At 50.1% G+C, this 21,346-nt stretch overlaps 6 protein-coding genes and 2 non-coding genes across 8 annotated transcripts; 4 read left to right on the top strand and 4 right to left on the bottom strand.

Moving 5' to 3' along the window:
* Window positions 1–85: 85 nt before the first annotated feature.
* BO87DRAFT_463423 (uncharacterized protein) lies at window positions 86–7,682 on the bottom strand. Its single transcript, XM_025629233.1, has 2 exons — window positions 7,200–7,682; window positions 86–7,114 (listed from the first exon to the last, which is right to left on the bottom strand). The coding sequence occupies exons 1-2, from the start codon at window positions 7,268–7,270 to the stop codon at window positions 352–354; spliced, it is 6,834 nt and encodes a 2,277-aa protein (XP_025474365.1). The 5' UTR covers window positions 7,271–7,682; the 3' UTR covers window positions 86–351.
* A 319-nt stretch (window positions 7,683–8,001) lies between these two features.
* Window positions 8,002–8,964, top strand: BO87DRAFT_380949 (60S ribosomal protein eL27). Its single transcript, XM_025624412.1, has 4 exons — window positions 8,002–8,044; window positions 8,121–8,176; window positions 8,416–8,752; window positions 8,825–8,964. The coding sequence occupies exons 1-4, from the start codon at window positions 8,038–8,040 to the stop codon at window positions 8,830–8,832; spliced, it is 408 nt and encodes a 135-aa protein (XP_025474364.1). The 5' UTR covers window positions 8,002–8,037; the 3' UTR covers window positions 8,833–8,964.
* Window positions 8,965–12,138: 3,174 nt separating this feature from the next.
* On the top strand, window positions 12,139–13,346 carry BO87DRAFT_380946 (putative pathogenesis associated protein Cap20). The gene is made up of 4 exons (XM_025624411.1): window positions 12,139–12,183; window positions 12,298–12,346; window positions 12,418–12,498; window positions 12,566–13,346. Exons 3-4 carry the CDS (start codon window positions 12,424–12,426, stop codon window positions 13,055–13,057), a joined length of 567 nt encoding a protein of 188 aa, XP_025474363.1. The 5' UTR covers window positions 12,139–12,183; window positions 12,298–12,346; window positions 12,418–12,423; the 3' UTR covers window positions 13,058–13,346.
* A 16-nt stretch (window positions 13,347–13,362) lies between these two features.
* On the bottom strand, window positions 13,363–13,452 carry BO87DRAFT_t263. The gene has a single exon. It is a non-coding gene; the product is annotated as a tRNA-Asp (tRNA).
* A 579-nt stretch (window positions 13,453–14,031) lies between these two features.
* BO87DRAFT_t267 lies at window positions 14,032–14,121 on the top strand. The gene has a single exon. It is a non-coding gene; the product is annotated as a tRNA-Asp (tRNA).
* A 291-nt stretch (window positions 14,122–14,412) lies between these two features.
* On the bottom strand, window positions 14,413–15,870 carry BO87DRAFT_380945 (subtilisin-like protein). The gene is made up of 2 exons (XM_025624410.1): window positions 15,679–15,870; window positions 14,413–15,610 (listed from the first exon to the last, which is right to left on the bottom strand). Exons 1-2 carry the CDS (start codon window positions 15,732–15,734, stop codon window positions 14,641–14,643), a joined length of 1,026 nt encoding a protein of 341 aa, XP_025474362.1. The 5' UTR covers window positions 15,735–15,870; the 3' UTR covers window positions 14,413–14,640.
* Window positions 15,849–17,863, bottom strand: BO87DRAFT_201059 (uncharacterized protein). The gene has a single exon (XM_025618549.1). It carries the CDS (start codon window positions 17,719–17,721, stop codon window positions 15,961–15,963), a length of 1,761 nt encoding a protein of 586 aa, XP_025474361.1. The 5' UTR covers window positions 17,722–17,863; the 3' UTR covers window positions 15,849–15,960.
* A 544-nt stretch (window positions 17,864–18,407) lies between these two features.
* BO87DRAFT_449880 (uncharacterized protein) lies at window positions 18,408–21,316 on the top strand (the record flags this gene model as incomplete). The annotated part of the gene is made up of 3 exons (XM_025628379.1): window positions 18,408–18,642; window positions 19,437–20,236; window positions 20,294–21,316. Coding segments are annotated over 3 exons (2,058 nt in total), but the record flags the coding sequence as incomplete, so codon positions are not given.
* Window positions 21,317–21,346: the final 30 nt, after the last annotated feature.

Genomic DNA, 21,346 nt, shown 5'->3' with positions numbered 1-21,346 from the left:
GCAACAACTACAAACATTCTACAGAAGAAATATATTTAATCGTGGTTTTCCCTCAAATCAGCATATCAAGTCCATTATTAAACTTCCACTCGCTGAATAAGAAACATAGGTACATCATGCATAAACAGTCGTAAGAAACATAGGAGAATACAAAAGAGAGTAACCCGTATCCAACCCCTTTTCGGATCCATGTCCGACACACCAATGATCCTAATCTATACAGCACTCAGCTCAGCCAAATGCTCGGATGATTTGTTTTAGGAGAGTTTCCATATCATGCTGCTTGCTCTCGTCCCTTCATTACTAGGGTCATGCAGCAGAGTCGAGAGGAGTCCTCGTGCGCTTAGAGCTTCATGCCGCGGCACTCGTGACCTCGGGTCCAATACCACTGTCGCTGTGCTGTCCGTAGACCACCATCTTTGAGCCCTCCTCATCCAGCTCTAACGCCTCGTCCGGCTCATCTGCCTTGGGCGTCTGAGCGTCCTCCGCATCGGAGTCCTCCGGTTCGTCCGCGACCGAATGCAGCCCTGTGGAGCTAGCGGCACTTACCCGCCGATCGGCGGAGACATGGCTACTGGTACCATAGATCATGCTATCCGCGTATGTTCCTGTGTAACTGGTTCGTCGCTCCGTGCCTGCGTCACTCTCTTCCCCATCCTCTTCTGGAAAGACTTCGTTCTCCTTGTTGGCAACGGAGCTCCGGCCTCCCCAAGATGCCTTGCGCTGGGAGACGTTGGATCTGACGGAATGGCTCCGCTTCAGACTGGCAAACCCACTGGCGCTGCTCACCTGCCGATCTCCTGCACCGCGATTGCCTGTAACGTTGCTCAGACTGAAGATACGCCGTTCCTTGCTGGTGGTAGATGGTGCGACAGATCCCGCCTGGGACCCATTCGTTCCTCGCTTTCTCAGCGCTAGCCCAACGCTACTGCCGAGGATGCTACGGGCATCTTTGGCGGTGCTGGCATTGCTGGCAACACTAGGCCCGCGGGCGCGAGATCCGCGCTTCTTGACGCCATTTGGGCGACTCAAGAGAACACTGCGAGCGTGGTCGAGAACGCCTTCCAGGATTCGTTTTTCGAGATGGTCTGCACGATCCTCCATAACTTGCATTTCTTCATGACGAAGCTCGAGTGCCATCTCCAAGCCAGCGACTTCCTTGCTGAGCTTGGTGGTCTGCTTAGCAAGGTCATCCTTTTCAGATTTCAAAGTCTGGATGATGTGCAGCAGAGAATCCTTCTCCTCCTTTAGGGTCAAGATTTCTGCCTCCACCTGCTCGCGCTGGGCGTTGCGCCTCTCCAATGCAATCGCTGCTTCTTCGGCCTCCTTACGTCTCCGCTCGTTGTCTTCAGCCACCATGGCGGCCTGGGCAGCAAACATCTCGTTCATCCGACGGGATGTGTCCATGATATCCTTGTGCATCTCGTCCAACTTCATCATCTGCGTAACTGATTGATCATTATTGGTCGCGTGGTCGATGAGTACATCAAGTTTATCGTGCACCGGCCCAGTAGAGTTAGTGGCGTGGTCCAGAAGCTCGCTCAGTTTCTCGTAGACCTGGCCATTGGTACTCGTAGTATGGGTCAGAAGTTCGTCGAGCTTTTGATGTACTTGGTCATTCGTAACGCGTTCGACGAGTGTATTCAGGGTCTCTTGGACCTGGCTACTTTTAGCACGATCGAGGAGGTCATTGAGCTTTTCCTGAACATGAGTATCATCATATTTCTCGGGCTCAGGCGGTGGCAAAGCAGGGAGTAGAGGAGTAATGGCGGAGGGAATTGTAGAAAGGTCCATCTTGAGGTCCTGGGCCGATCTCTGGGAGTGGTCGTAGTGCTGTCCGACAATGGAAAGGATCTCTTGAATGGACTCAAGCACCTGAGGGTGGAACTCGTGTAGCTGACTTTCAACACGATCGGTTGCAGCTGCTGCACGCTCGAGATCCGAACGAGCCTGCTCCTGTTGAGTCTTGACTTCGTTGTGCATCTCTTCCATCTTGTTGTAGGATACATCGACCTTTTCAAAGAAGGTTTGCGCATCTGTGCACATGCGCTCACAAGCCTCGTTAACGCTGTTGCCCATGGACCCAATGACAAGCCTGATGTCTTCGGCCAGAGCCTTGGTATTGGTAACCGCCTCAAGATGCGCATTATCACGTTCTGCGCTCTCAGAGAACTTGGAGTCCATAGCAGTCTGGATAGATGACTGGACCTCGTCATACTTGGCCACGATCTCACCGAGCTTTTCGTCAATCTTCGAGCCCAGTTCGACGATAATGGCGGCTCGGGTCTCGTCATGCTTGACCATCGCAGCAGCATCACGCTCTTCCTTCTCTAGTTTAGTCGCATCCTGTTCGCCCCGGGCGCGCTCGAATTCGCGGTTGATCAGCTCCGTGAGTTCGTTGACATTCTCAACTGTCGTGAAGCTTTCGGCAGACGCTGCCAGGCCTTCAAGTAGCTGCTTGAGTTCACTGAGCCCCTCATTGCTACCATCCAGCTTGCTCTTCAGCTCGTCTCCGAGCCCCTCCACGACAGCCCGAGCTTCCTCGATCTTTTCGGCAAGCCCGGCGTGCTCAACCTTTCGAGCATCGAAGGCTTGTCCCGTCATCTCATTGTCAGCATCAACCTTCTCGCGGAACTCAGTAACAAGTGCCGTAAGATCTTGAATATCGGTCTTGGTCGGCAACGTCTCAATGTCGGGAAGCTTGAGCTCCTCGACCTGCGTCTTCACTTCAAAGATCATGGCTTCCACGGTCTGCAGGTCCGCCTTGACCAACTTTTCGGCATCGTTCTCCTCCTCCGTTCCCTTGCCCTTCAGTTCGTCAAGAGCGATCCACATGTCTTTCATCAGGGTCTCCAAAGTACCAATTTCAGACTTTGTGGGGCCGTCCGATTCGAATCGAGTGCGAAGTTCAGACATGGCTTCTTTAGTTTCTTTGACGATACCTTCAAGGTTTGAAAGCTGCTCCGCTCTTGCGATCTCGTCAGGGGCAGGGAACGTCATCTCATCAAGCTGTGCCTTTGTGTTGCGCAGCAAGGTTTCAATGGCGTCCGTATCCTCCTTCTTGGCTGTCGCCTCATCTGCAGGCTGATCACGAGCGACGATGCCTGTTACCGAGCTCTGAAGTTCGTGTAGTCCAAGGAGGACTTCATCGAGGTGCTCTTTCTTCAGCATGTCTTCAGGAGCCTCCGCAGCGCGGGGAGCTGACTCAATTGCCTCGACTTTGACTTGAAGTTGGGTGATAAGGGCCTTCAAACCTTCAATATCGTTGCTGCTGGTGGAATCAACGGGTGGAGTGTCACTTGCAAGCATCAGTTCACCTCCACGAGTCGTCTCGACTTCTTCGCTCTCTTTCTGAGCTTGCCTCAGCATCTCAACATCTGCCTTCAGACTGCCAAGCCCTGATTTCAGCTCATCCAGCAGCTCCGAATAGTCGAACTCCACGTTCTTTTCCATGAGTTTTGCAAGGTCTTCCCGAATGGTGCCAACACCATCGTTCAAGGCTTCGATTACTTCACCATTAGTGAAGTTGTCGCTTTCGACAGCCTCTTTGGGCTGGCTTTGCTCGCCCCTGAAGCTGTCGAATCTTTCATGCAGCGCAGCAATAATCTCATCCTTGTCGGTCTTGGGCTCCGTAGGTTCCGCACGGACCAAGGTCATGTTCATTGAGTGACGGAGTTCCTCGAATTCTTGTTTGATGATGTTCGTAATGTCGTCGACATTCGTAGACTTGTGCTGCTCAGACATCTCCCGGATTGCTCCAAGGATTGCATCACTGTCTATGCCTTTGTGTTGCTCGGACATATCGCGTACAACAGCAAGCACATCATCATTGTTGGCTGCCTTGTGTTGCTCTGACATTTCACGAATTGCTGCAAGAATCTCATCGGTGTTTGTGCTGTTCTGCTTTTCGGAGATTTCATGGATGGCAGCAAGAATCTCCTCGCTGTTCGTACCGCTTTGCTTCTCGGACATCTCACGGATGGCAGAAAGGATCTCATCACTGTTCGTGTTGTTCTGCTTCTCGGAGATTTCACGGAGGGCAGTAAGAACTTCATCGCTCGGCGCGTCGGGTTTCTGTTCGAACGCTGCCGCAACTGCGGCAAGGATTGCATCATTGTTGGCAGACTTGTGCTCCTCCAACTGTTCACGAAGAGCTGCAAGGATATCCTCTCCAGGCGTACCCGCCTGCTTCTCCGACAGCTCGCGGATAGCCGCAAGAACATCATCGTTTTGCGAAGACTTTTGCTGTTCGGAGATGTCGCGGATTGCGTCGAGAATTTCGTCCTTTTCATTCGGTGCGTTGTTGCGAATCAACAAGGAGCTCATGGTCTGTCGCAGATGCTCGAATTCCTTCTCCATAGCATCAAGAAGTTCTGGAGTATCCGGGTTACCGCGAGGCGCATTAGACATGGCGGTCTCAGTAATCGTCTTCTCCATGTCAGCCTGCAAAAGGCGGAACCCTTCCTTGACAGTGTCCATGATCTCATGCTTCCCGGAAGCTTCAGCTGCAGTTGAGGCGTAGCCTTCCACTTCCTGTCGCACGACAGCAATGCCATCTTTGATAGCGTTAAGCAGCTGCTCGGAGCTCTCTTCGCTGGCAGAGAAATGTTGGCCCATTTCTCCTTTTATGCCGTCCAGCTGCTCCTGAACACGTTCCAGCATTTGCTCGCCGACGCTTTGGTTCGCCTCATTGGCCTCCGCCAGACCAGCGGCGATAGCCTCCATAAGATCATCCCTGTTGAGTTCAATCTCTCTCGTGATTGAGTTCTGGCTTTCCATGCCTTCTGCGATGGCGTGCAGAATCTCGTCACGGGACACAGTAGGTTGAACATTGGTGCTGACGACCGACTGCTGTGCAATGAATGCTTCATTTATTACATTGGCAACGTCGTCCTTCGTGATGTGAGGGTGTTCGATGGCTTTGGTCGCTCCGAAATGCGCTTCTAGTCCTTCCGAGAGAGCACTCAAAATCTCATCACGACCAAGACCAGAGTCCAGAGTATCTCTTGTGAGAGCACTCTGGGACGTAACGGAGTGTGTAACGGCTTCTAGGATCTCATCGCGCATGCCATCAAGGTGTTCGCGCTCCACGCCCCGAGGTGCAGGAGGTTCGAAACCGGCAAGGCATTCGTGAATTGTTTGTACGATCTCTTCTTTCGTAATGCTGGGTGGTTGCGCAAAGCTCTGCATTCCAGCCTGGACAGCCGCCAAGACTTGGTCGTAAGTAACGGCATCCTCGTGCTGCGGCCTATACTCTCTAAGCCCTTCTGACAAGCACTCCAGAATCTCGTCTCGTTCCAAGCCGAAATTTTGCAACTCGATCTCAGGCTTATATGTCTCCCAGGCTTCCCTAACGGTCTCTAGGATCTCTTCCTTTTCCATATTGACACCGTGGGGCTCGGCACGGAACTGAGACAAGTCAAGCTCATCTAGAGCCCTCTTGACGACAGAGTAGAGTTCGTTGCCATTCATGGCGGCTCTGAATTCCGAGATGGATGAAGAGTGGTGTCTACTCTCATCCATAATCGAGGCGAGTTGGTCTCTAAGCTCGTGCAGGCTATTTTCGACGATACCAGCCAGCTCTTCATGAGTGGGCCGATCCGGCCTATCTTCTATGGCGCGGGAAGTCCCAACTCCTTCGATTTGACGAGCTAGGTTCCTTCCCATTCCCAAAACTTCTCCTCGTAGTTCTCGCACAAGAGCTTTGACTTCGTTCGTCATGCCACCTCCTTCAATGACACTAGTCTTTACTCTTTTCATGATCGCTAGCATCTCATCTGCCATCTCGGGATCGGCGGGCACCAAAGAGCGTTCGGCGGGCCGGACGTTGTGGGTTTCCATATCGGGAGAGTATGCATGTTCGTCGTCCAGCGACCTTGTTCCGGAACCGTCTGGCTCTCCCTGCGGAGGCACGCCGTCGGCGCCGGCCCAAGCCTGAGAGCGTACCAGAGCCTTGTTCCCCGGGTCGTCCTTCACATGCTCGAGAATCTCTTCAAGCATCCTCGTAATCGTCTCGTCATTTGATACTTCGTGGGTTTCGGAGACAGGCCTGGCTTTGATCTCCTCAACCATTTCTATAAGCTTGTCTTGACCTTCCTTCGTCCCCATCTCCCGGAGGACCTTCTCTAGTAATGCGATGCTGGCGGAACCATCAGAGATAGGCGTAGGAGATCCACACAATTCGCGCTCCATTGCTGCGGCAAATGGATTAGGGCTTGACATTCGTGGTGCTGCATAGCTCTTCTTCGAGCTCGGAGAACTATCCGATTCCCTGTTGTTAATACCGTTTTCAGAACCCAGGAGAGTACTGAAGTCCCACCTTGTGGCAGCATCAGAATCAAGGAACTTTGCGGCTAGGCTGGAGGACAAGTCACGAAGGCTCTTGCGAATATCCTCATCTCGGGCATTAGTCGCAGCTTTGAGACTGACCAGGTCCGTGGCATTGTCTTTACTTCGTCGGCTTAGTTGAGCCATTTCGCGCTGAAGGTTACTCGCAATATCTGTCAGGCTGAGTATCTGGGTAGATAACGATTCGAAGGTGTGGCTGTCGGGGCGCCTAGGCCCAATAAACGGGTCTGCATCGTTACTTTTTGGTTTCGGTGGCTCGACGCTCTCGGTAGGCAGCTGCATGTTCTGCAAAGCTAACATCGTCGCCGACGGAGGTGTGCTTTCGCCTAGGATTGGCCTCGAAAGGTATCGATTTGAAATCTGCAAGTTAGGCAGCTCTTGTTCATTGTCGCGCGAGTCCGCTGAGCCAGGAGCTTTCACGGGCGTTAATTCATGCTGCTTAGGGCTCTGATCAAAAGTCGACGCGCGGAGAGGCCGTTCTGGTGACCGGCTCTCGAGATAGTTTAAGAATTCATTGCGAGCATCTGTATTCTGTAGCGACTGCATGCGCCTGTGAAATTGGCCCTTGATGAGGGACTTCTCTGGGGACTTCGGCGGCATGGGGTTGGTCGTATACGGGCTCGGTGCGTTTTCGCGCATCTTTTCTTGGAAATTCGCCGCCACGGCTTGGATGCCTGGGGAGACATTTCCTCTTGTAACAGGGCTAGTAGCACTGGGGTTCATGGGGAGCGGAGGGGGTGCCCGTTCGGGATCCGAACTGTCCCACCTTCGTTTCCACAGTCCACGGTCAGTCTGATGCGATTCATAGTTATAGCCCAAGAGAGGGGCTCAAAGATAGAATTTGCACATACATGGGCACCGATTGATGTCTAACGACCAGTTCCCGGTCGCGGGACCCATCTCGTGTATGCGTAGGCATCATGTAACTTAATCGTCGTTAAAGCAAAAAAAAAACAGGGTATGTCTGTCGATGTTGGATATAAAGCAAGTCGATCGAGGGATATCAGGAATGTGTGAGAGGAATGTTCGTCAAAATCAAAGCAATCGGGGTCGTAAAGGGCATATCAAATCGTCAAAACAAAAACTAAAAAGACGCAGGAGGGGGAAAATTGAAAGACAATAGGCGACAAAAAACAGGAACAGGATATAGAATGTAGAAGGAAGATGATGATACAAATGCGCTTGCTATGAGAGATGAGGGGAAACAAGGACGACGAAACACAATGCGACGAGACGGTTGCAAGAGACCAAGGAACACGAGCAGGCTCCAGAGGTTGAACAGTCAATATAAGAGACAATCAAACATCCAAGTGGAGTTCCTGGCTGAAAGGAACGGTAGCTCATGGGGCATCAACGGAAGCCCGATCCAATGTGCGGCGTACACATCGAAGCTCCCGTCATAGCAACCGACGGTCCTTTGGTTGTCCGGTAAACAAAGAGCCAAGACCCGATCGAGGCGGTGAGTTTGTCCGACCTCCCCGACATCTCGGGCACTAGTCCGTTTGGAGAAACATTCCCAACTTGGCTAGTAGCCTTCAGTCGGTAAGGTGACCAATGAAATTTTGGCGCACAAAGCCCTGAGCCCTCTTCGCTCAGAAAAATAGAACGTCCAACGCGGAGAACCTCACTTACTCGACCGAAGCACATCGACAACCACCCCATCGACCTCCGCTCACCGGGACTTTCACAATGAAGTGTTAGTGAAATGCTGCATCACCTCGACTCTTGATTTTTCTCGTCTTCGAATCCAAACTGACAGGATGTTACGATAGTCATGAAAGTGGGCCGTGTGGCCATCATCACCCGTGGCCGTTACGCCGGTAAGAAGGTACGACAACCGATTTCTCCATTTTCTGGCGAGGACATACATATATATATACCCCGAGGTGGAATGGATTGGAAGGAATGAATTTTGCCGACTTGGGAAGAAGAAATAAGTCTTCGATTTGCATGGAAATGAAATCATCGAGCGGAAATGCGATTCACGGGCGAACTACCATGGGGGATATAACGAACGGAATGTGCAAGGATAGATGTGCTGACGAGGGTTTCTTTCGCGAATGACAGGTCGTCATTGTCCAGCCTAACGACACTGGCTCCAAGGCGCACCCCTTCCCTTACGCCATCGTCGCCGGTATCGAGCGCTACCCCCTCAAGGTCACCCGTCGCATGGGTAAGAAGACCGTCGAGAAGCGCAGCCGCATCAAGCCCTTCATCAAGGTCGTCAACTACAACCACTTGATGCCCACTCGCTACACTCTCGAGCTCGAGGGTCTTAAGGGTGCCGTCTCCACCGAGACCTTCAAGGAGGTTTCCACCCGCGAGGACGCCAAGAAGAACGTCAAGAAGGCCCTTGAGGACCGCTACACCAGCGGCAAGAACCGTTGGTTCTTCACTCCTCTGCGTACGTCTTACTCTTATCACCTTTTGCAGCTACGTTGGCTGGGTTAGGTTCGCAATGCTGACGGCTCTACAGGTTTCTAAACGGGGTAATTTGGGGCGTTTTGTCGTTTGAGCGCGCAGGGTCTTAGATGAGGCAAAGGGAAAATGAAAAAGCATCGAAGACGTCCGGTTCAAAAGCATGGGATCACGTGAAGTATACCATAGCACGAGAGAAGAATGGGAATGTATCGATGTACAGGTCCAGGACTTGACCAATTTTTCTTATCATGAGGGAGGCCACTCAGATCTGGCGTCCGTCTCGAAATGAAATGGAAAATATGAACAAATTCAACTTTTTTTTTGTGTTTCGGAATTCTCGGCTTCCCAGGGGTTTCTTCCTCTTTACAACAACGCATGGCACAACCTAGCGCAAACAAAGAACGCATCCCGTACTACAGCAGCCGGTCAGGTCGGAAAAGATTACCAAGTCCGAAGTCACCAAGATTCGCTCGATCATTTTCAATCGAAAGCATACTTATCACCTTGGGACGAGAGAATGCTATCGAATCATCCGACATCACGGGCCCTTCCAAGTTCCCCCTGTTTGCCTTGTCTTACGAGGAAAGGAAGGGGAGCATGTGTGTGTCGGGTCCGATCTAGATTTGGAAACCTACTTCCGTTCAACCTACCGAGCTTGTACTCCCATCCCCGCACGGCCGATATTCCCCGTACATGAAATCCCAGCCTATCCCACATGTTGGGGTAAAAGCGGAGTTCCATGGAGGAAGCATATATCCCCACCTGTAGGAAACGTAGGCCAGGCCTATATTAGGGGATTATGTCATATTGTGTAGATACGGTGCTCATCCTTTGGTTCCGTCTAACGTGCGTAGTGGTGGATTAGTGCAAGGAGGCCATGTTCACTAGTGAATGTAGCACGGATGATGTTGCCCCTCCGTCTAGATGACGGTAGCACCGGCTTCTGCGCCTGAACCAAACAAGCTAGGTACCAGAAAGGTAGGTGTACCGCCAACCGGTGCTGGCAAGGTACTACATGGGGGTCCCATGTAGCCGTGGAAATGAGGAGGTGCAATTAGAGGTTGCGATCTGTGCACGTCGTTCCTTACCCGAGAGAGGGAGTAGCCGTCTAGGCGTGCGACAATCCCTCACTTTCGGTCGTCGATAATGACCGGGTATTTACAATCCTGGCAGCATGGCAACAACTAGGATGGTTAAAGCTACCGATGGGAATCCTTCAGGACATGTGAAAAGCCATTGGTTGTTGATATCTACGCGGCCGGCGATTGCAGCAAGCAAGCCACCAGGAGTCGGCCGTCCAGGTTGTTGGCGCCTTCTATCTCATTTTGCTTCCGATCGCCGGGTAGAGAAACTGTAGTGGTGTTGAGGAGGAGGACCTTACGTCCAGACTGGGCGTCAACGCTAAATCAGACTTAAGCACAAAGACACTGCGTTATGCTTCAATATGTCAAAGTTGATCGGGATCGAGGTTTATGAATTGACCTCCGGGAAGGCTAGCGTCGACCGACATGCAGCAGCAAGACAATCAGACAGCATTGGAAAGTCCAGCACGGTACGACCATTGTCGCATGAACAGAAGTACGACGCACATGGTCAGCACTAGATGACACTGGCCTGAAGGCGAGCCCGTGGAAGATACTACAATGGGGACATATTCTGTCGAAGCTTGCTCAGATCTGGACAGCACTTGCAGGACTGCCACCACACGGTTGGCGTTGGTAGCGCCCAAGAGGACGAGTGGATCAAGCTAAACCCCTCTCTATCCCAGAATAATCTACGGAGCAGTCTGGATAGTAAGATGTCTTCCACGGAGAAAGGTGATGGTCCAAAGGGTCAAAGGGTCAAAGACGCCTCCAACCCCGGACCTGAGACGAGGTCCAGGCGCAAAGATGATGATGCTTGCACTTCCCGCAGGAGATCAACGAGAGCGGTTACCCATCTGGTACAAAAGGAAAAGCAGGGGGAAAGCAGTAGTCCGTTTTCCGGATGTACTGATCCTCAACGTTTACCCTCCAGCTGGTTGCTTCTTGAGACTAGTACTCCGGATCGTTGGGGTGGAATTTTGGGGATCCGGTTTCCTTGTGACAGTCACCGTGAATAGGCGCCCTGATAAGCATGCGGCGCGAACCACGGCGAAGTCCCGTTCTTATCGGAGCCACGAGGAATTCAAGTAAAGGGCCACTGTAAGGTTAGCAATATGTGCATATTTCCAAACGAACACTGAAAAGATGGCATATAATTACGGCCGGTAAGATCAAGATGAATAGGAAAAGGACATTAGGCATGAGGAGTATGTTCGGGAATGAACTACAATGACAGTTAATGTAGTGTATGTAGCAGGAAGACCAGCCGACGGGCGATAGAAAACGACTAGGGCCGCCCGACCCGCAATCACATGCTATCAGCCCATCCCGCGATTCCAAGCCAGAAAACCTTCCAAGTCAATCAACTGTTCGCAACTTCCGGATTCCATCATCATCCACACTGCACTGCTGCAACTACTTTCAGCCTGTAGCCCCGAATCAAGGTCCTAATTTGCTGCTCCGATGCCTGTCGTTCATTTGTTTGGCTTGGCTCTTGCCACTCCGACAACGCAACCGTTACCGCCGTTATCGAGACCAAAATCATGAATCGTTTGATTCTCATTCCGTTCCAGTCATGACTACTCTATCTATACATGACTAAGAAAGAGGGAACCATGTAGGCACAAGTGCGGGTGGCTTGCTCGACACGGCCTTCCGAGGGGTCTGAACTCACTCTGTCCATTTCTGAATCCTCATTTCATATCCTCGCTGCTCCGCGATAGCAACTACTAAGTATGTTCAGTGCGAATTCGGATGCGAGCTGTCGGGGGAGCGCGAGCGCACGGAAGGAGATGCACGATCCTGGTCAATCCAATCTTGGGTCGCGTTTTCTCCAGGCTCATCCCAGGTTCCAGGCCCTGCAGGTGAAATGATAATGACGATGAAGCCGCCGGATTGAGCACGCAACAACTAACTCCGTCCTACGACGGTCTAAAACCTCCTGGAACCAACGGCTGGCTTGCCCCTCCATTCAAGCTCCAAGCGACTTGTTCACCAACGGGCCCGCTATCACATGCTGCCAACTCGCTCTCGCTCTCTTTTTCTATTTCTTACCCAGAAAAAAAATAAAATATTATTTATTTTTTGTATTATCTCATGATAAATCAAACTAACATAAAGAAAGACAATAATTAAAAAAACTAAAATAAAATTAGCACAGAAAAAAAATTCAAACAAATCAAATCACTCAAGCCTCATAAATCCTAGCTATCGGATCGACTGATGGCGTGTTCGCTCTTCTCTCCTCTGAACCTACCTTAAATTTAACTACGGTTCACCTCTTTCCGGTCCATCCCAACTGCTCCCGTATTCCGTCTTTCCTTCTGCAAATGTAAGTGATGTCCTTTCCCCTCTCACCCCTCCATTTCCTTTATTATCCTCAACATCCCCATCCTCCTCACTTTCCGCTTCTTGTCACCGCTTCTTCACGTCTGACCCTCCATAGCTCGTCTTGTCCACCAGGACCCATCTAGCTTTGAGCATTCTGTTGTCGGGTAAGGGTTTATCTTATCGCTCCGCTACTCTATACTTCCTTTCATATACTAATGCGATTTTCATGTGATAGAAACTTATGCCTCACGCAGAAAACGGCATTATGGGCGAGAACTCTGTCAACGGGGAGGCTATCCACTCCCAATTCCTCGATGTAAGTTACCCTAATGCACGATTGCCGATCGCTTCTAACATGCGCTAATCTTTATTTCCTATGGTAGCACCTGACATCCTATCCTGTTGTTTCCGACTCTATCACCGTCATCAAGACCAACAAGTACGCCGCGAAGTCTCTGGAATATGCCGACCAAGGCTACTCTCGCTTAGCCAAGCCGTTCCTCCCTTACTTCTCCAAGCCGTACGGCTTCGTTGCTCCGTATGTCGCGCGCGTAGATACTCTCGGAGACAAAGGCCTGAGCAAGGTTGATGAAAAGTTTCCATTTATCAGAGATGATACAACCACGCTCAAGGGATCGATCAAAGATGGTGTCTCATTCCCAGTGCGATTCGCTTATGACCTAAAGGGTCATGTTTTTGACACTTACAGTTCTGAGTACAAGAAGTGTGGTGGGGACGGAATGGTTGCGAGCGGCAAGGCCGTCATCACTACCGGCTTGGTGCTCTCGCAGGAGTCGCTAGCCTATATCAGCTCCTTGCTTCAGGCCAAGAAAGCCCAAGTTAAGGATGCAGTCAACGAGAAGACTGACAACTAAACTCTCGCAATTGTTAAATCTCTATCTTTGTTTCAGCTGGTCTGTTGTCTTGCGATGAGGTAATTCTTTTGCGTGTTTGTTGTTTAGATCGTTTTGCTCTGGGAGGCCTGTCTCCTTTATTCGGTTTGTCTTGGACATAGGCGGTTCCGTTCAATTCTCCACGTGCTCATGCGGCTTGCATTGGATACATACACAGGCTTGGTAATGGTAGCTAGGGATTAATTGACTTCTATGAAATGTCCGTGCCAGAGGTCTGTGGTAGATCGGTAACAAAAATAAAGCAAAAAGTAATATGGCAAAAAGATCTCCCCGACTGGGAGTCGAACCCAGGTCTCCCGCGCTTGTTCCTGAGAAGGATTGACAAGCGGAAATCATGACCGTTAGACCATCGAGGATCTTCGTTGTGGAAGGCCTCTAACTTATGCTATACTAGCAGGTGCTAATGGAATCATAGATGAAGATTCGCGACAGCTCAAGTATCCCGAGGGTATACAGACAGACATAAAGTCAATTGTCACCAAATATTGCTTATACTTCCAACGAGCAATCTCAAAAGCACTAGGGCTACCCACATACACAACTCCCTCAAAAGGAACATAACAATCCAACAACAACTCTCCACTTCCAAACCAATCGAACTTCCCTACATTATACCACCTCCGACGACCCGCCAAAAGGAGTCCCTCCCTACCTCTAGGAACCAATACGTTAAACTCCCCCATATTTCTCCCTCTACCAAACCAACCCCTGTGCTATATACCCTACCAACACAGCAACCATCCACATCCGACTACAACCGCAATCCCAAAAGTAACTGCAACCCAGAATCAAACTACATATCTACTCGTACCTGGTTAGATAGATGGTAACAACCGCCCCACCCAAACAGCCCTAACCGGTCCGAAAGCAGCCACAACTCCCCCTGCGGGCTCTAGCTTTATGTAGTTAAAATATCACCTGGATAATATATCAAATCCTCGATGGTCTAACGGTCATGATTTCCGCTTGTCAATCCTTCTCAGGAACAAGCGCGGGAGACCTGGGTTCGACTCCCAGTCGGGGAGGATTTCTTTTTTTTGCAGTGGTTTTTTGGGGGGTTGGGTGGTGGTTGGTTAGTGTGTTGTTATCATATCTTGGGTGGGTAGATAGTGTCGTTTATGTGAATTTCTGATGTTTTGCATTTCAAGTCATTGAAGTATTGATTACTTATGATCATATATTTTTGGTTATGGTTGTTGCTGATGTCTCAACGAGTGGGAAAGGATATCTTTACATTAGATGTTGGGGATCGCTTTGAGATTGAGGGAGTGTAGGGAGACGATACTATTGTATTGGCCAATTTTCGCATTTGCAGTATAACTGTGATAAGAGTACTGGCATGGCATTGCGCCGGGGGGACTAATTGACCTTCGAAGCAAGCGTACCCATTGCAAATTCTTTGGCCATCATGGCTTAGTTGGTTAAAGGGTCTGTGGTCTTCTATTAGCTGGACTTCTACCCTCTGTTGAGGATGTACCCTTTTACTAAGTAGCCTAGTGTGGATACTACTTATAGCATGGATTTCGTCTTGATAGATTGCGCTATTATCGATGACTTCTCCGCAGATCAGCTGCAATCGAATCATATCGGTCCTCAACTTTCTTAAGTGTGTCGAGTGATTGCGTGTCGCCAAAATATTTGTGGACTTCGGGAATCTCTGGGTCCTTCTTACTCAACCCCTTGAAGGCATGTCGCATATCATCTGTCCGGAATACCGGTTTGTTCTCGGGCTGTCTCGCTGCCGTTCCCATGCAGTATTGCAGTAATGCGGCCAGTCCAGCTGCAACAGCTGTCGCTAATGAGCTACCGGACAGCGACTGTGGTGGAAACTGAGGAGAGTGCATCTGATCCCTTAACGGTAGGTTTTCTCCTGGAAGATAGAAGTCCAGTTTCTGTGCACCAGTCCTGGACCACTTCCCACCATCGATGGTGGCTGCACCAATCTTGAGTGGATCGCTGAACGCAGCAGGGAGATCATTGTTATCCAGCGAAACGCTAGTGTTTCCATAGTCGCTTGCAGCACAGAACATGGTGATTCCTTTATCGTATGCGGCGCGGATACTTCTCTGGAAATCGTTGTACAGGTCCCCGGACATCTTGCTCTGATTTATGCTCCAGCTCATAGAGATGATATGCACACCAGCATTAGTAGCCCATTTGATCGCCTTGATTGCTGTTTCTGGTTTAATCTGTCGCACTCCTTTTTCCCCATATCCCTCGCCGAGGCGGATAATGTATAAGCGCGCCTTGGGACAGATACGACAAATCAACTTGGCCATTTCCGTGCCATGACCACCGGGTGCCGACCAGTAGTCAATCGGGCGATCGGGACGACCGGGCCGGTGATGAAAGGAAGTTCCACCATCGATGTTCTCCTGCAGATTTGCTTGGAGCGGGTCGATTCCGTCATCAATAATAGCCACCTTCACAGTGGGTGCATACTTCTCCAGGTGCCGGTGGTAGTTCTTGACGATCAGCGCAAACTGGTCCATCGTATCCACCCAGGGATGCTTGCTAATAAAGCGACAAATTACGTTAGTTTGTTGCGTGAGCAAGCCAGGAGGGAATGAGGGGAGCGCTACCTGCTGATGGCTGTCGCCTGACTGTGGAAGTGGATCTGCGGCGAGATGCGGTTCATCATTCTCTCTTCCACAACCTCGATTTCCGGCCGGATTTCACGTAGCCTCTGCTTAAACTGATCTAGATACAGGGTGATTCTTTCTTCTGAGATAACTCCCTGGATAGTAGTTTTCGACTCTCTTTAGTGAAACTCACAAATGCTCAGTGGAGTCGGATACCTACTGGTTGGATGCTGAGGTGAATCCTTTTCAACTATGCCCAGTTATCAGCACATGCTTGAGAACTCAGAACTCGTCAGCTCTTACCTTTTCTAGCTTTTCGAGGCCGCCAGGGGCTGACCAACCGCGCAAAACTTCGTTGTTACTGCTGGAGTAGAGATACAGCTCACGTACGCCCGGTGCGGCGTTGAAGATGGCATCGCTCGGCATATCAAATCGGTTCCAATTGAGAATTTCAACTCCAAAGCCCCGGAGAGCCATCTCAATGGCTTCTTCACAATGGGGAGTATTGCAGTCATCAACTACACTGACATCAATGATTTCACTGACCCCTTTGCTCCGCAACCATTGGAAGACTTTTACAAAGTCGACCCTTCCAGGCAGAGAGGACGTGCGCCGCGACTCCTCTTGGTCACTCTGGGAATCTTCTAGGAGGTTCTCTCCACCACTAACGGTCAGGCACGGTAGGTCGACGTGATGGAGGATGCTCTCGAATTGGACATGGCGAGCCAATCTTGTTAGGCGCTTGTATGTATAGTTGTTCTCTGCGTCATTGGAGAGATCGAAATAGATTGTTTTTTCTCCCCCAGGTCCTGAGCTATGAGGCTGAGTACCTACCGTTGGAACATCGTACAAGATTTCTTTCAGCTCATCTACCGGAAGCTCTCTCATATAAAGGCGTTTTATATCCTCTGACAGCTTTCTCAACACTGTATAGTTCTTCGCGGACCCAAGCAGCTCATATGGTAGCCTGTTGTCCTCGGTGCGCTTATAAAATTCCCTCGGGCAGCGCGTGGTCAGGTCCTGGACCCAATCAATAAGATACTCGATATTCGGAGACGGTTGAGAGGGTGGTGGCGAAGCAAAGGAGTCTCCAATAGCTTTGACCGCGACGTGTAAGGGTGTTCGGCCAATGTTATCGGTGTGGGAGAGAGCCTGGGGATTTTCAGCTAAGGCAAAGCTGATGAATCTAATCATTGGGGGAATATCTGGTGTGGTCAAGCCGGTGTTGTGCCGTGCAATGGTGTTAATAGCAACGTGCAACGGAGTTTGGCCCTTTTTGTCCCTGCAGGCAAAAAGATCCTCCAGGATTTTGTGACGCTGCTGAGCATCTGAAACCTCTTTCAAAGCGTTATGGACTATTTCAACGATAGGCAGCATTGATTGGAGGATTATGTGCAAAAGGTTACCATTTCCGCATTCCTGGTGCAGAGCTGGAATCTTCTCGCGGGTTTTCAAAATTGCCTTGATGAACTGTTGGTTGCAAGTGTCCTGGACGCCCGCGATATGCGGCGCTGTATATCCATTCCGATTCTTTTGATGAACTAGTTCTGGAAAATCGCCAACCAAGTGTCTCACGAGTAATTGACCCTTCCGTTGTCGTGCGAAGTGGTGAAGCAGGGTCTCCCCTTTTTCACCCACAGCCCCAAGCACATCCCCATTCTCTTTGAGGAACCTGTGGAAATCTTCGGGGCCCCCAAAGTACTGCTCAACAGACTTTGCTTTAGATTTGATCTGCACGTACTTCTTGCAGATATCGCGATGTCTTCTTGTAATATCCCGTAACTTCCTTTCCTCGCTACTGACATGTTGGAATGTTCCCTCTCCCTCTTCCTCGTCGTCGTCCTCCTCGCCCTCACTTCCGTCATCTCCCTCTCCCCCCAGGGTTGGCTGTCTTTTCAAGACCCCAATCGGGCGTATGTGACTCTCATCAATCTGTTGATCCTTCGACGATACGACATGAACACTGCGAAGACTTTTGTCCCAGCCATATGGGCCTTGTGGCACTCGTTCCCGGCAATCACGAAGGGCAACTCTTGGAGGCATCAGGGCTGGTTTTCAGAGTTTCAGACGGATAATCTCACGGTCGATAAATTTGGTTTGGGAAAATTTGGGTCAACAGAGCAGCTGAGAGAAAAATATGATGCCATCGGAACATTTCCTCTTCTTGCCGAAAGAGAGGCGAACATGGGTCCGATTAGGAGACTTGGTCATGGTGCTGTACGTTTTGTTTGCCGACGTCCCCTCCCAATGGTTGCGGAGCTTCGCGTGATCCTGCATCCAACTCTGCATAATCACACACCTTCCTGTGCTCGCACCGCTCCACTTGCACTTACCCCGAAATTTGATTTGACAGCCGGTCCATCTCTCGCAGATTCACCATGCAAGTGTGCCATAAGTTCAATCATTTCATTGGCCCACGTGGTTGGAAGGCCCAAGAGATGAGGTCCCATTTGTTTGATTTCGGAGTACTATTTCAGCTGCTCCAGAAGCTCAGCCTCGCGGGCACCATCGAAGTAGCCCGCCTCAACTTGATCCATCATAACAAAGTTGGTTGAAACTGGGCATACAATGGATTCGACTGCTAAAGGAAAGTCCTTTGTTCGACTATGGGCACGGAAATCAAAGGGAAATCGTCCTCTATCGTTTAAACCAGAGTCAGTTACACTCTACGATCGCGCACGTCGTGTTCTCTCTTAATGTGTCTTGTGCTCTATGCTGATGGTGCTAGTATTGTGGTTGTTCATGACCTGGAAGGACCAGAGTTCGCCTGCGAGGAAGGGAGCGGAGAACTGATGGCCTGGTTCGAGGATGTTCTCATAGCAGATTACCCCGAAGCCCACATTCTCAGCTTTTGCCCAATACCAGGTGCTTTTTCTGAAACTCTACTCACAGGTCGTGGTTTTCAGACCCAGGCTTGGGAGCTGCTGAGCTCAATCCAGCAGCAAAGAGAGGATGATCATGTCAGTTATCACCCCGGATTATAGTGTTTCGGCCTTTTAATAAAAACTTCAGCGTACCGGATCCGAAATTATATTCCTTGCTTCGGGAATAGGTCTTCTGGTCGTAGAACAAGTTCGTTATTATAACCTTGAATTCCCAACACAAAAAGAGTATTGTAGCTAACACCTCTCTTTTCCTCAAAGGCGCTAGTGATTGCCCACCACTACCAACAATTCCAATCGATTAGCCATGAAACGTCTCTCATAGTACGGAGTCCTCTGAGCACACGGTATGTGCGTGGATTTGCTGCACAATAATGCTAACAGAAGTCCGTTCAGGGCTTTCTGGAGGCCGAAGCAGTGAAAGAAACCGGAAAATCGTGGGAAGAAATCAGTCTACGCACGGCTGTTCGATTGCACCAGCGGTATGGATGGGGCATCGCGACGATATTGGGTCACCTAGCTACAACAATGAAAGAAACCCATGGTGCCTTCACTTTTCTTTCCGGGCGGTATAGGACACTCACATCTGAACAAACAATAGCACTTCGGACAGAGAAAGCGACCGATGAGGTGTTAAGTGAGTGGCAAGTTCTCTCAAGCCAAATCAGGCGCTTAGCAATGCCCTTTTCAGAAGGTATGGGATCGTCGTCTACTTCGTGGAACTGATTAAAGTAGCTGTAGGGCTGATATCCAGACCATTAGGTTCCCAACAATCGTTGCACGCCGTGTACGGCCGAGATGCCCGCAACCTAATCCTCTCCAAATTTGCCCCCTCGCATGTTCGCGGACTGTTGCCATATACGGCTTGCTCCCAAGCACATGATCTCCTATATTCTGATACAACCTACCAGTCATGGAGAAATAATGGTAACGCTGGAGTATTCTATGTATACGGGGGTGGGAAGATGGAAACTGCGCAGTTCACAAAAATATCGGCAGAAGAGACGATGGTGACAGCTTACTTATCTTTTGAAGATGTCCCATGTTTTGAGAGAACACTGTCGACCGTCATAAGAGTGCTAATCTATAGGTTCCTGGTCACTGTTGCCCCCGCCTTCGATATCATTCGACCCGTTCTACGCTCTTTCGGTCAAATACCAAACTACACTGTTGAAGAGTTATGGGTACTTCTTGGATCATTATTGTCATGTCCTGAAGTCCAATCCATCTATTATATAATTGATGGAGTTGATTTGTGCAATGACAGCATAACAGATCAGTTAGATGCACTGGTGGAGATGGCCCATGCCCGAAGTATATGCTGCAAAGTGCTTGCCACAAGCCGAACACTCAGCAATGCAGCATCCGGGAAAACGCCTGCATTGAATCTGAATTCACTATTATTACAGCACGAAAACTTAAAGGATCTCGTTCGGCGTACAATGCGGCAGTTATTGACGCAAACACGCAGTCTTACGGACCTTGAGCAGGTAATTGTCAATGAGCTTCAGGGATCTGCATCCCCTTCAGACATCAACATTCGACTGCAAGCCTTATTACACTTCGCCAGGCCACTAAGTGTCTGCTCGATAGAGGGGAGCCTCCAAATTTTGCAGAAACCGCTGTCAGAGCTATATGCACGGATGCTGGGCCCGCTGAATGCTTTAAGGCCATGGGTGCGCAGGGCTTTGTCTTGGATGGTGCTTGGTTTCCGGCCGCTTAGTATACATGAGCTAGCTATTGCTGTCTTGATTCCCGACAGTCTGGAAGAGCAGGAGTTGCTTCGCCAACTACCTCTTGATCTTGAGGGCGACTTGGCCCGTGCCTTGGGACCGCTCATTGAAATTCGCAACGGCCAACCTATGTTTGCGAGCGAATCCGTCAGAGAATATATCCGAAGGGAGGGCACAGCAAAGTTGAAGTTGGGTACTGGTGCTCAAGCTTGCGATCTGTTATCGCATGTTGATTTGACGCGTCATTGTCTCACATATCTGAAACGCTCTTTGGTGACTCAAGCGAGTCCAACCGACGAATGTTATAGTTTCTTGGGACAGAGCGGAATGGAGTTCAGCGAGTACGCGGCACGATACTGGCCTTATCATTACCGCGCAGAAGAAAATAGAGATGCTCTTACTTATGACATCATAGATTTCTTCTTACATGACAACTGCGGAAAACGTTGGGCGGAGTGGTGGCGGAATGTGCACTGTTTCGACAGCACAGACTCCATTGAATCCACCCCTCTTGCTCTTGCTGCGGAACATGGCCTATGCGAGGTCGTTTCTAAACTGATATATCCCACCGAGGGCAAGTCTATTTCTTCACAGGAAATGACTGAAGCCTTAGAGGTAGCATTACAATTCGGTCACCTGGACGTGGCCCGCCAGTTGCTGCTCGACACGACCCCTTCGAATAAATCACTTACTCTTGCTAGTAGAACAGGGGCCACAGAGCTTGTCATTGATATACTCACCAAGCTCGATGTTCCAGAATCTGTCTGTCTTAAGTCACTTCAAGTAGCAGTCATACGTGGGCATCTTGAAACAATTGATATCTTGCTGCAGCTGCTTCCAGATTTGTCATCGGCTCTCCAAGATAATACATATCTGTACCTCGACACTATTTATTCGGGGCAGTTTCAAGTTTTGAAACACCTACTCAATGTTGGAGGCGCACGATTGCCAGGGGAAGTTGGGTCAAGTTTGCTTCGCTTGGCTGCCCAAAGAGGCGACATCGATGTCATTCGCTTGCTTCTGGCCGAGGGCTGCAGGGCAGACTGCAAAGAT

This window comes from Aspergillus neoniger, assembly GCF_003184625.1.
Source record: "Aspergillus neoniger CBS 115656 unplaced genomic scaffold BO87scaffold_57, whole genome shotgun sequence".
In the NCBI taxonomy this organism is placed as follows: domain Eukaryota; kingdom Fungi; phylum Ascomycota; class Eurotiomycetes; order Eurotiales; family Aspergillaceae; genus Aspergillus; species Aspergillus neoniger.
This window is presented reverse-complemented; position numbering and strand designations above follow the sequence as displayed.

What these genes read in the sequence shown, in the direction of transcription:
- BO87DRAFT_380949 (XM_025624412.1), top strand. An exon ending in GCCGTTACGCCGGTAAGAAG is followed by an intron (nt 8,177 to 8,415) that starts GTACGACAACCG and finishes CGCGAATGACAG; the next exon opens with GTCGTCATTGTCCAGCCTAA.
- BO87DRAFT_463423 (XM_025629233.1), bottom strand. Translation starts at nt 7,270, where the DNA reads ATGATGCCTACGCATACACGAGATGGGTCCCGCGACCGGGAACTGGTC. An exon ending in AGACATCAATCGGTGCCCAT is followed by an intron (nt 7,115 to 7,199) that starts GTATGTGCAAAT and finishes GTGGAAACGAAG; the next exon opens with GTGGGACAGTTCGGATCCCG.
- BO87DRAFT_380945 (XM_025624410.1), bottom strand. Translation starts at nt 15,734, where the DNA reads ATGAACCGCATCTCGCCGCAGATCCACTTCCACAGTCAGGCGACAGCC. An exon ending in CAGGCGACAGCCATCAGCAG is followed by an intron (nt 15,611 to 15,678) that starts GTAGCGCTCCCC and finishes TCGCTTTATTAG; the next exon opens with CAAGCATCCCTGGGTGGATA.
- BO87DRAFT_201059 (XM_025618549.1), bottom strand. Translation starts at nt 17,721, where the DNA reads ATGCCTCCAAGAGTTGCCCTTCGTGATTGCCGGGAACGAGTGCCACAA.
- BO87DRAFT_380946 (XM_025624411.1), top strand. Translation starts at nt 12,424, where the DNA reads ATGCCTCACGCAGAAAACGGCATTATGGGCGAGAACTCTGTCAACGGG. An exon ending in TCCACTCCCAATTCCTCGAT is followed by an intron (nt 12,499 to 12,565) that starts GTAAGTTACCCT and finishes TTCCTATGGTAG; the next exon opens with CACCTGACATCCTATCCTGT.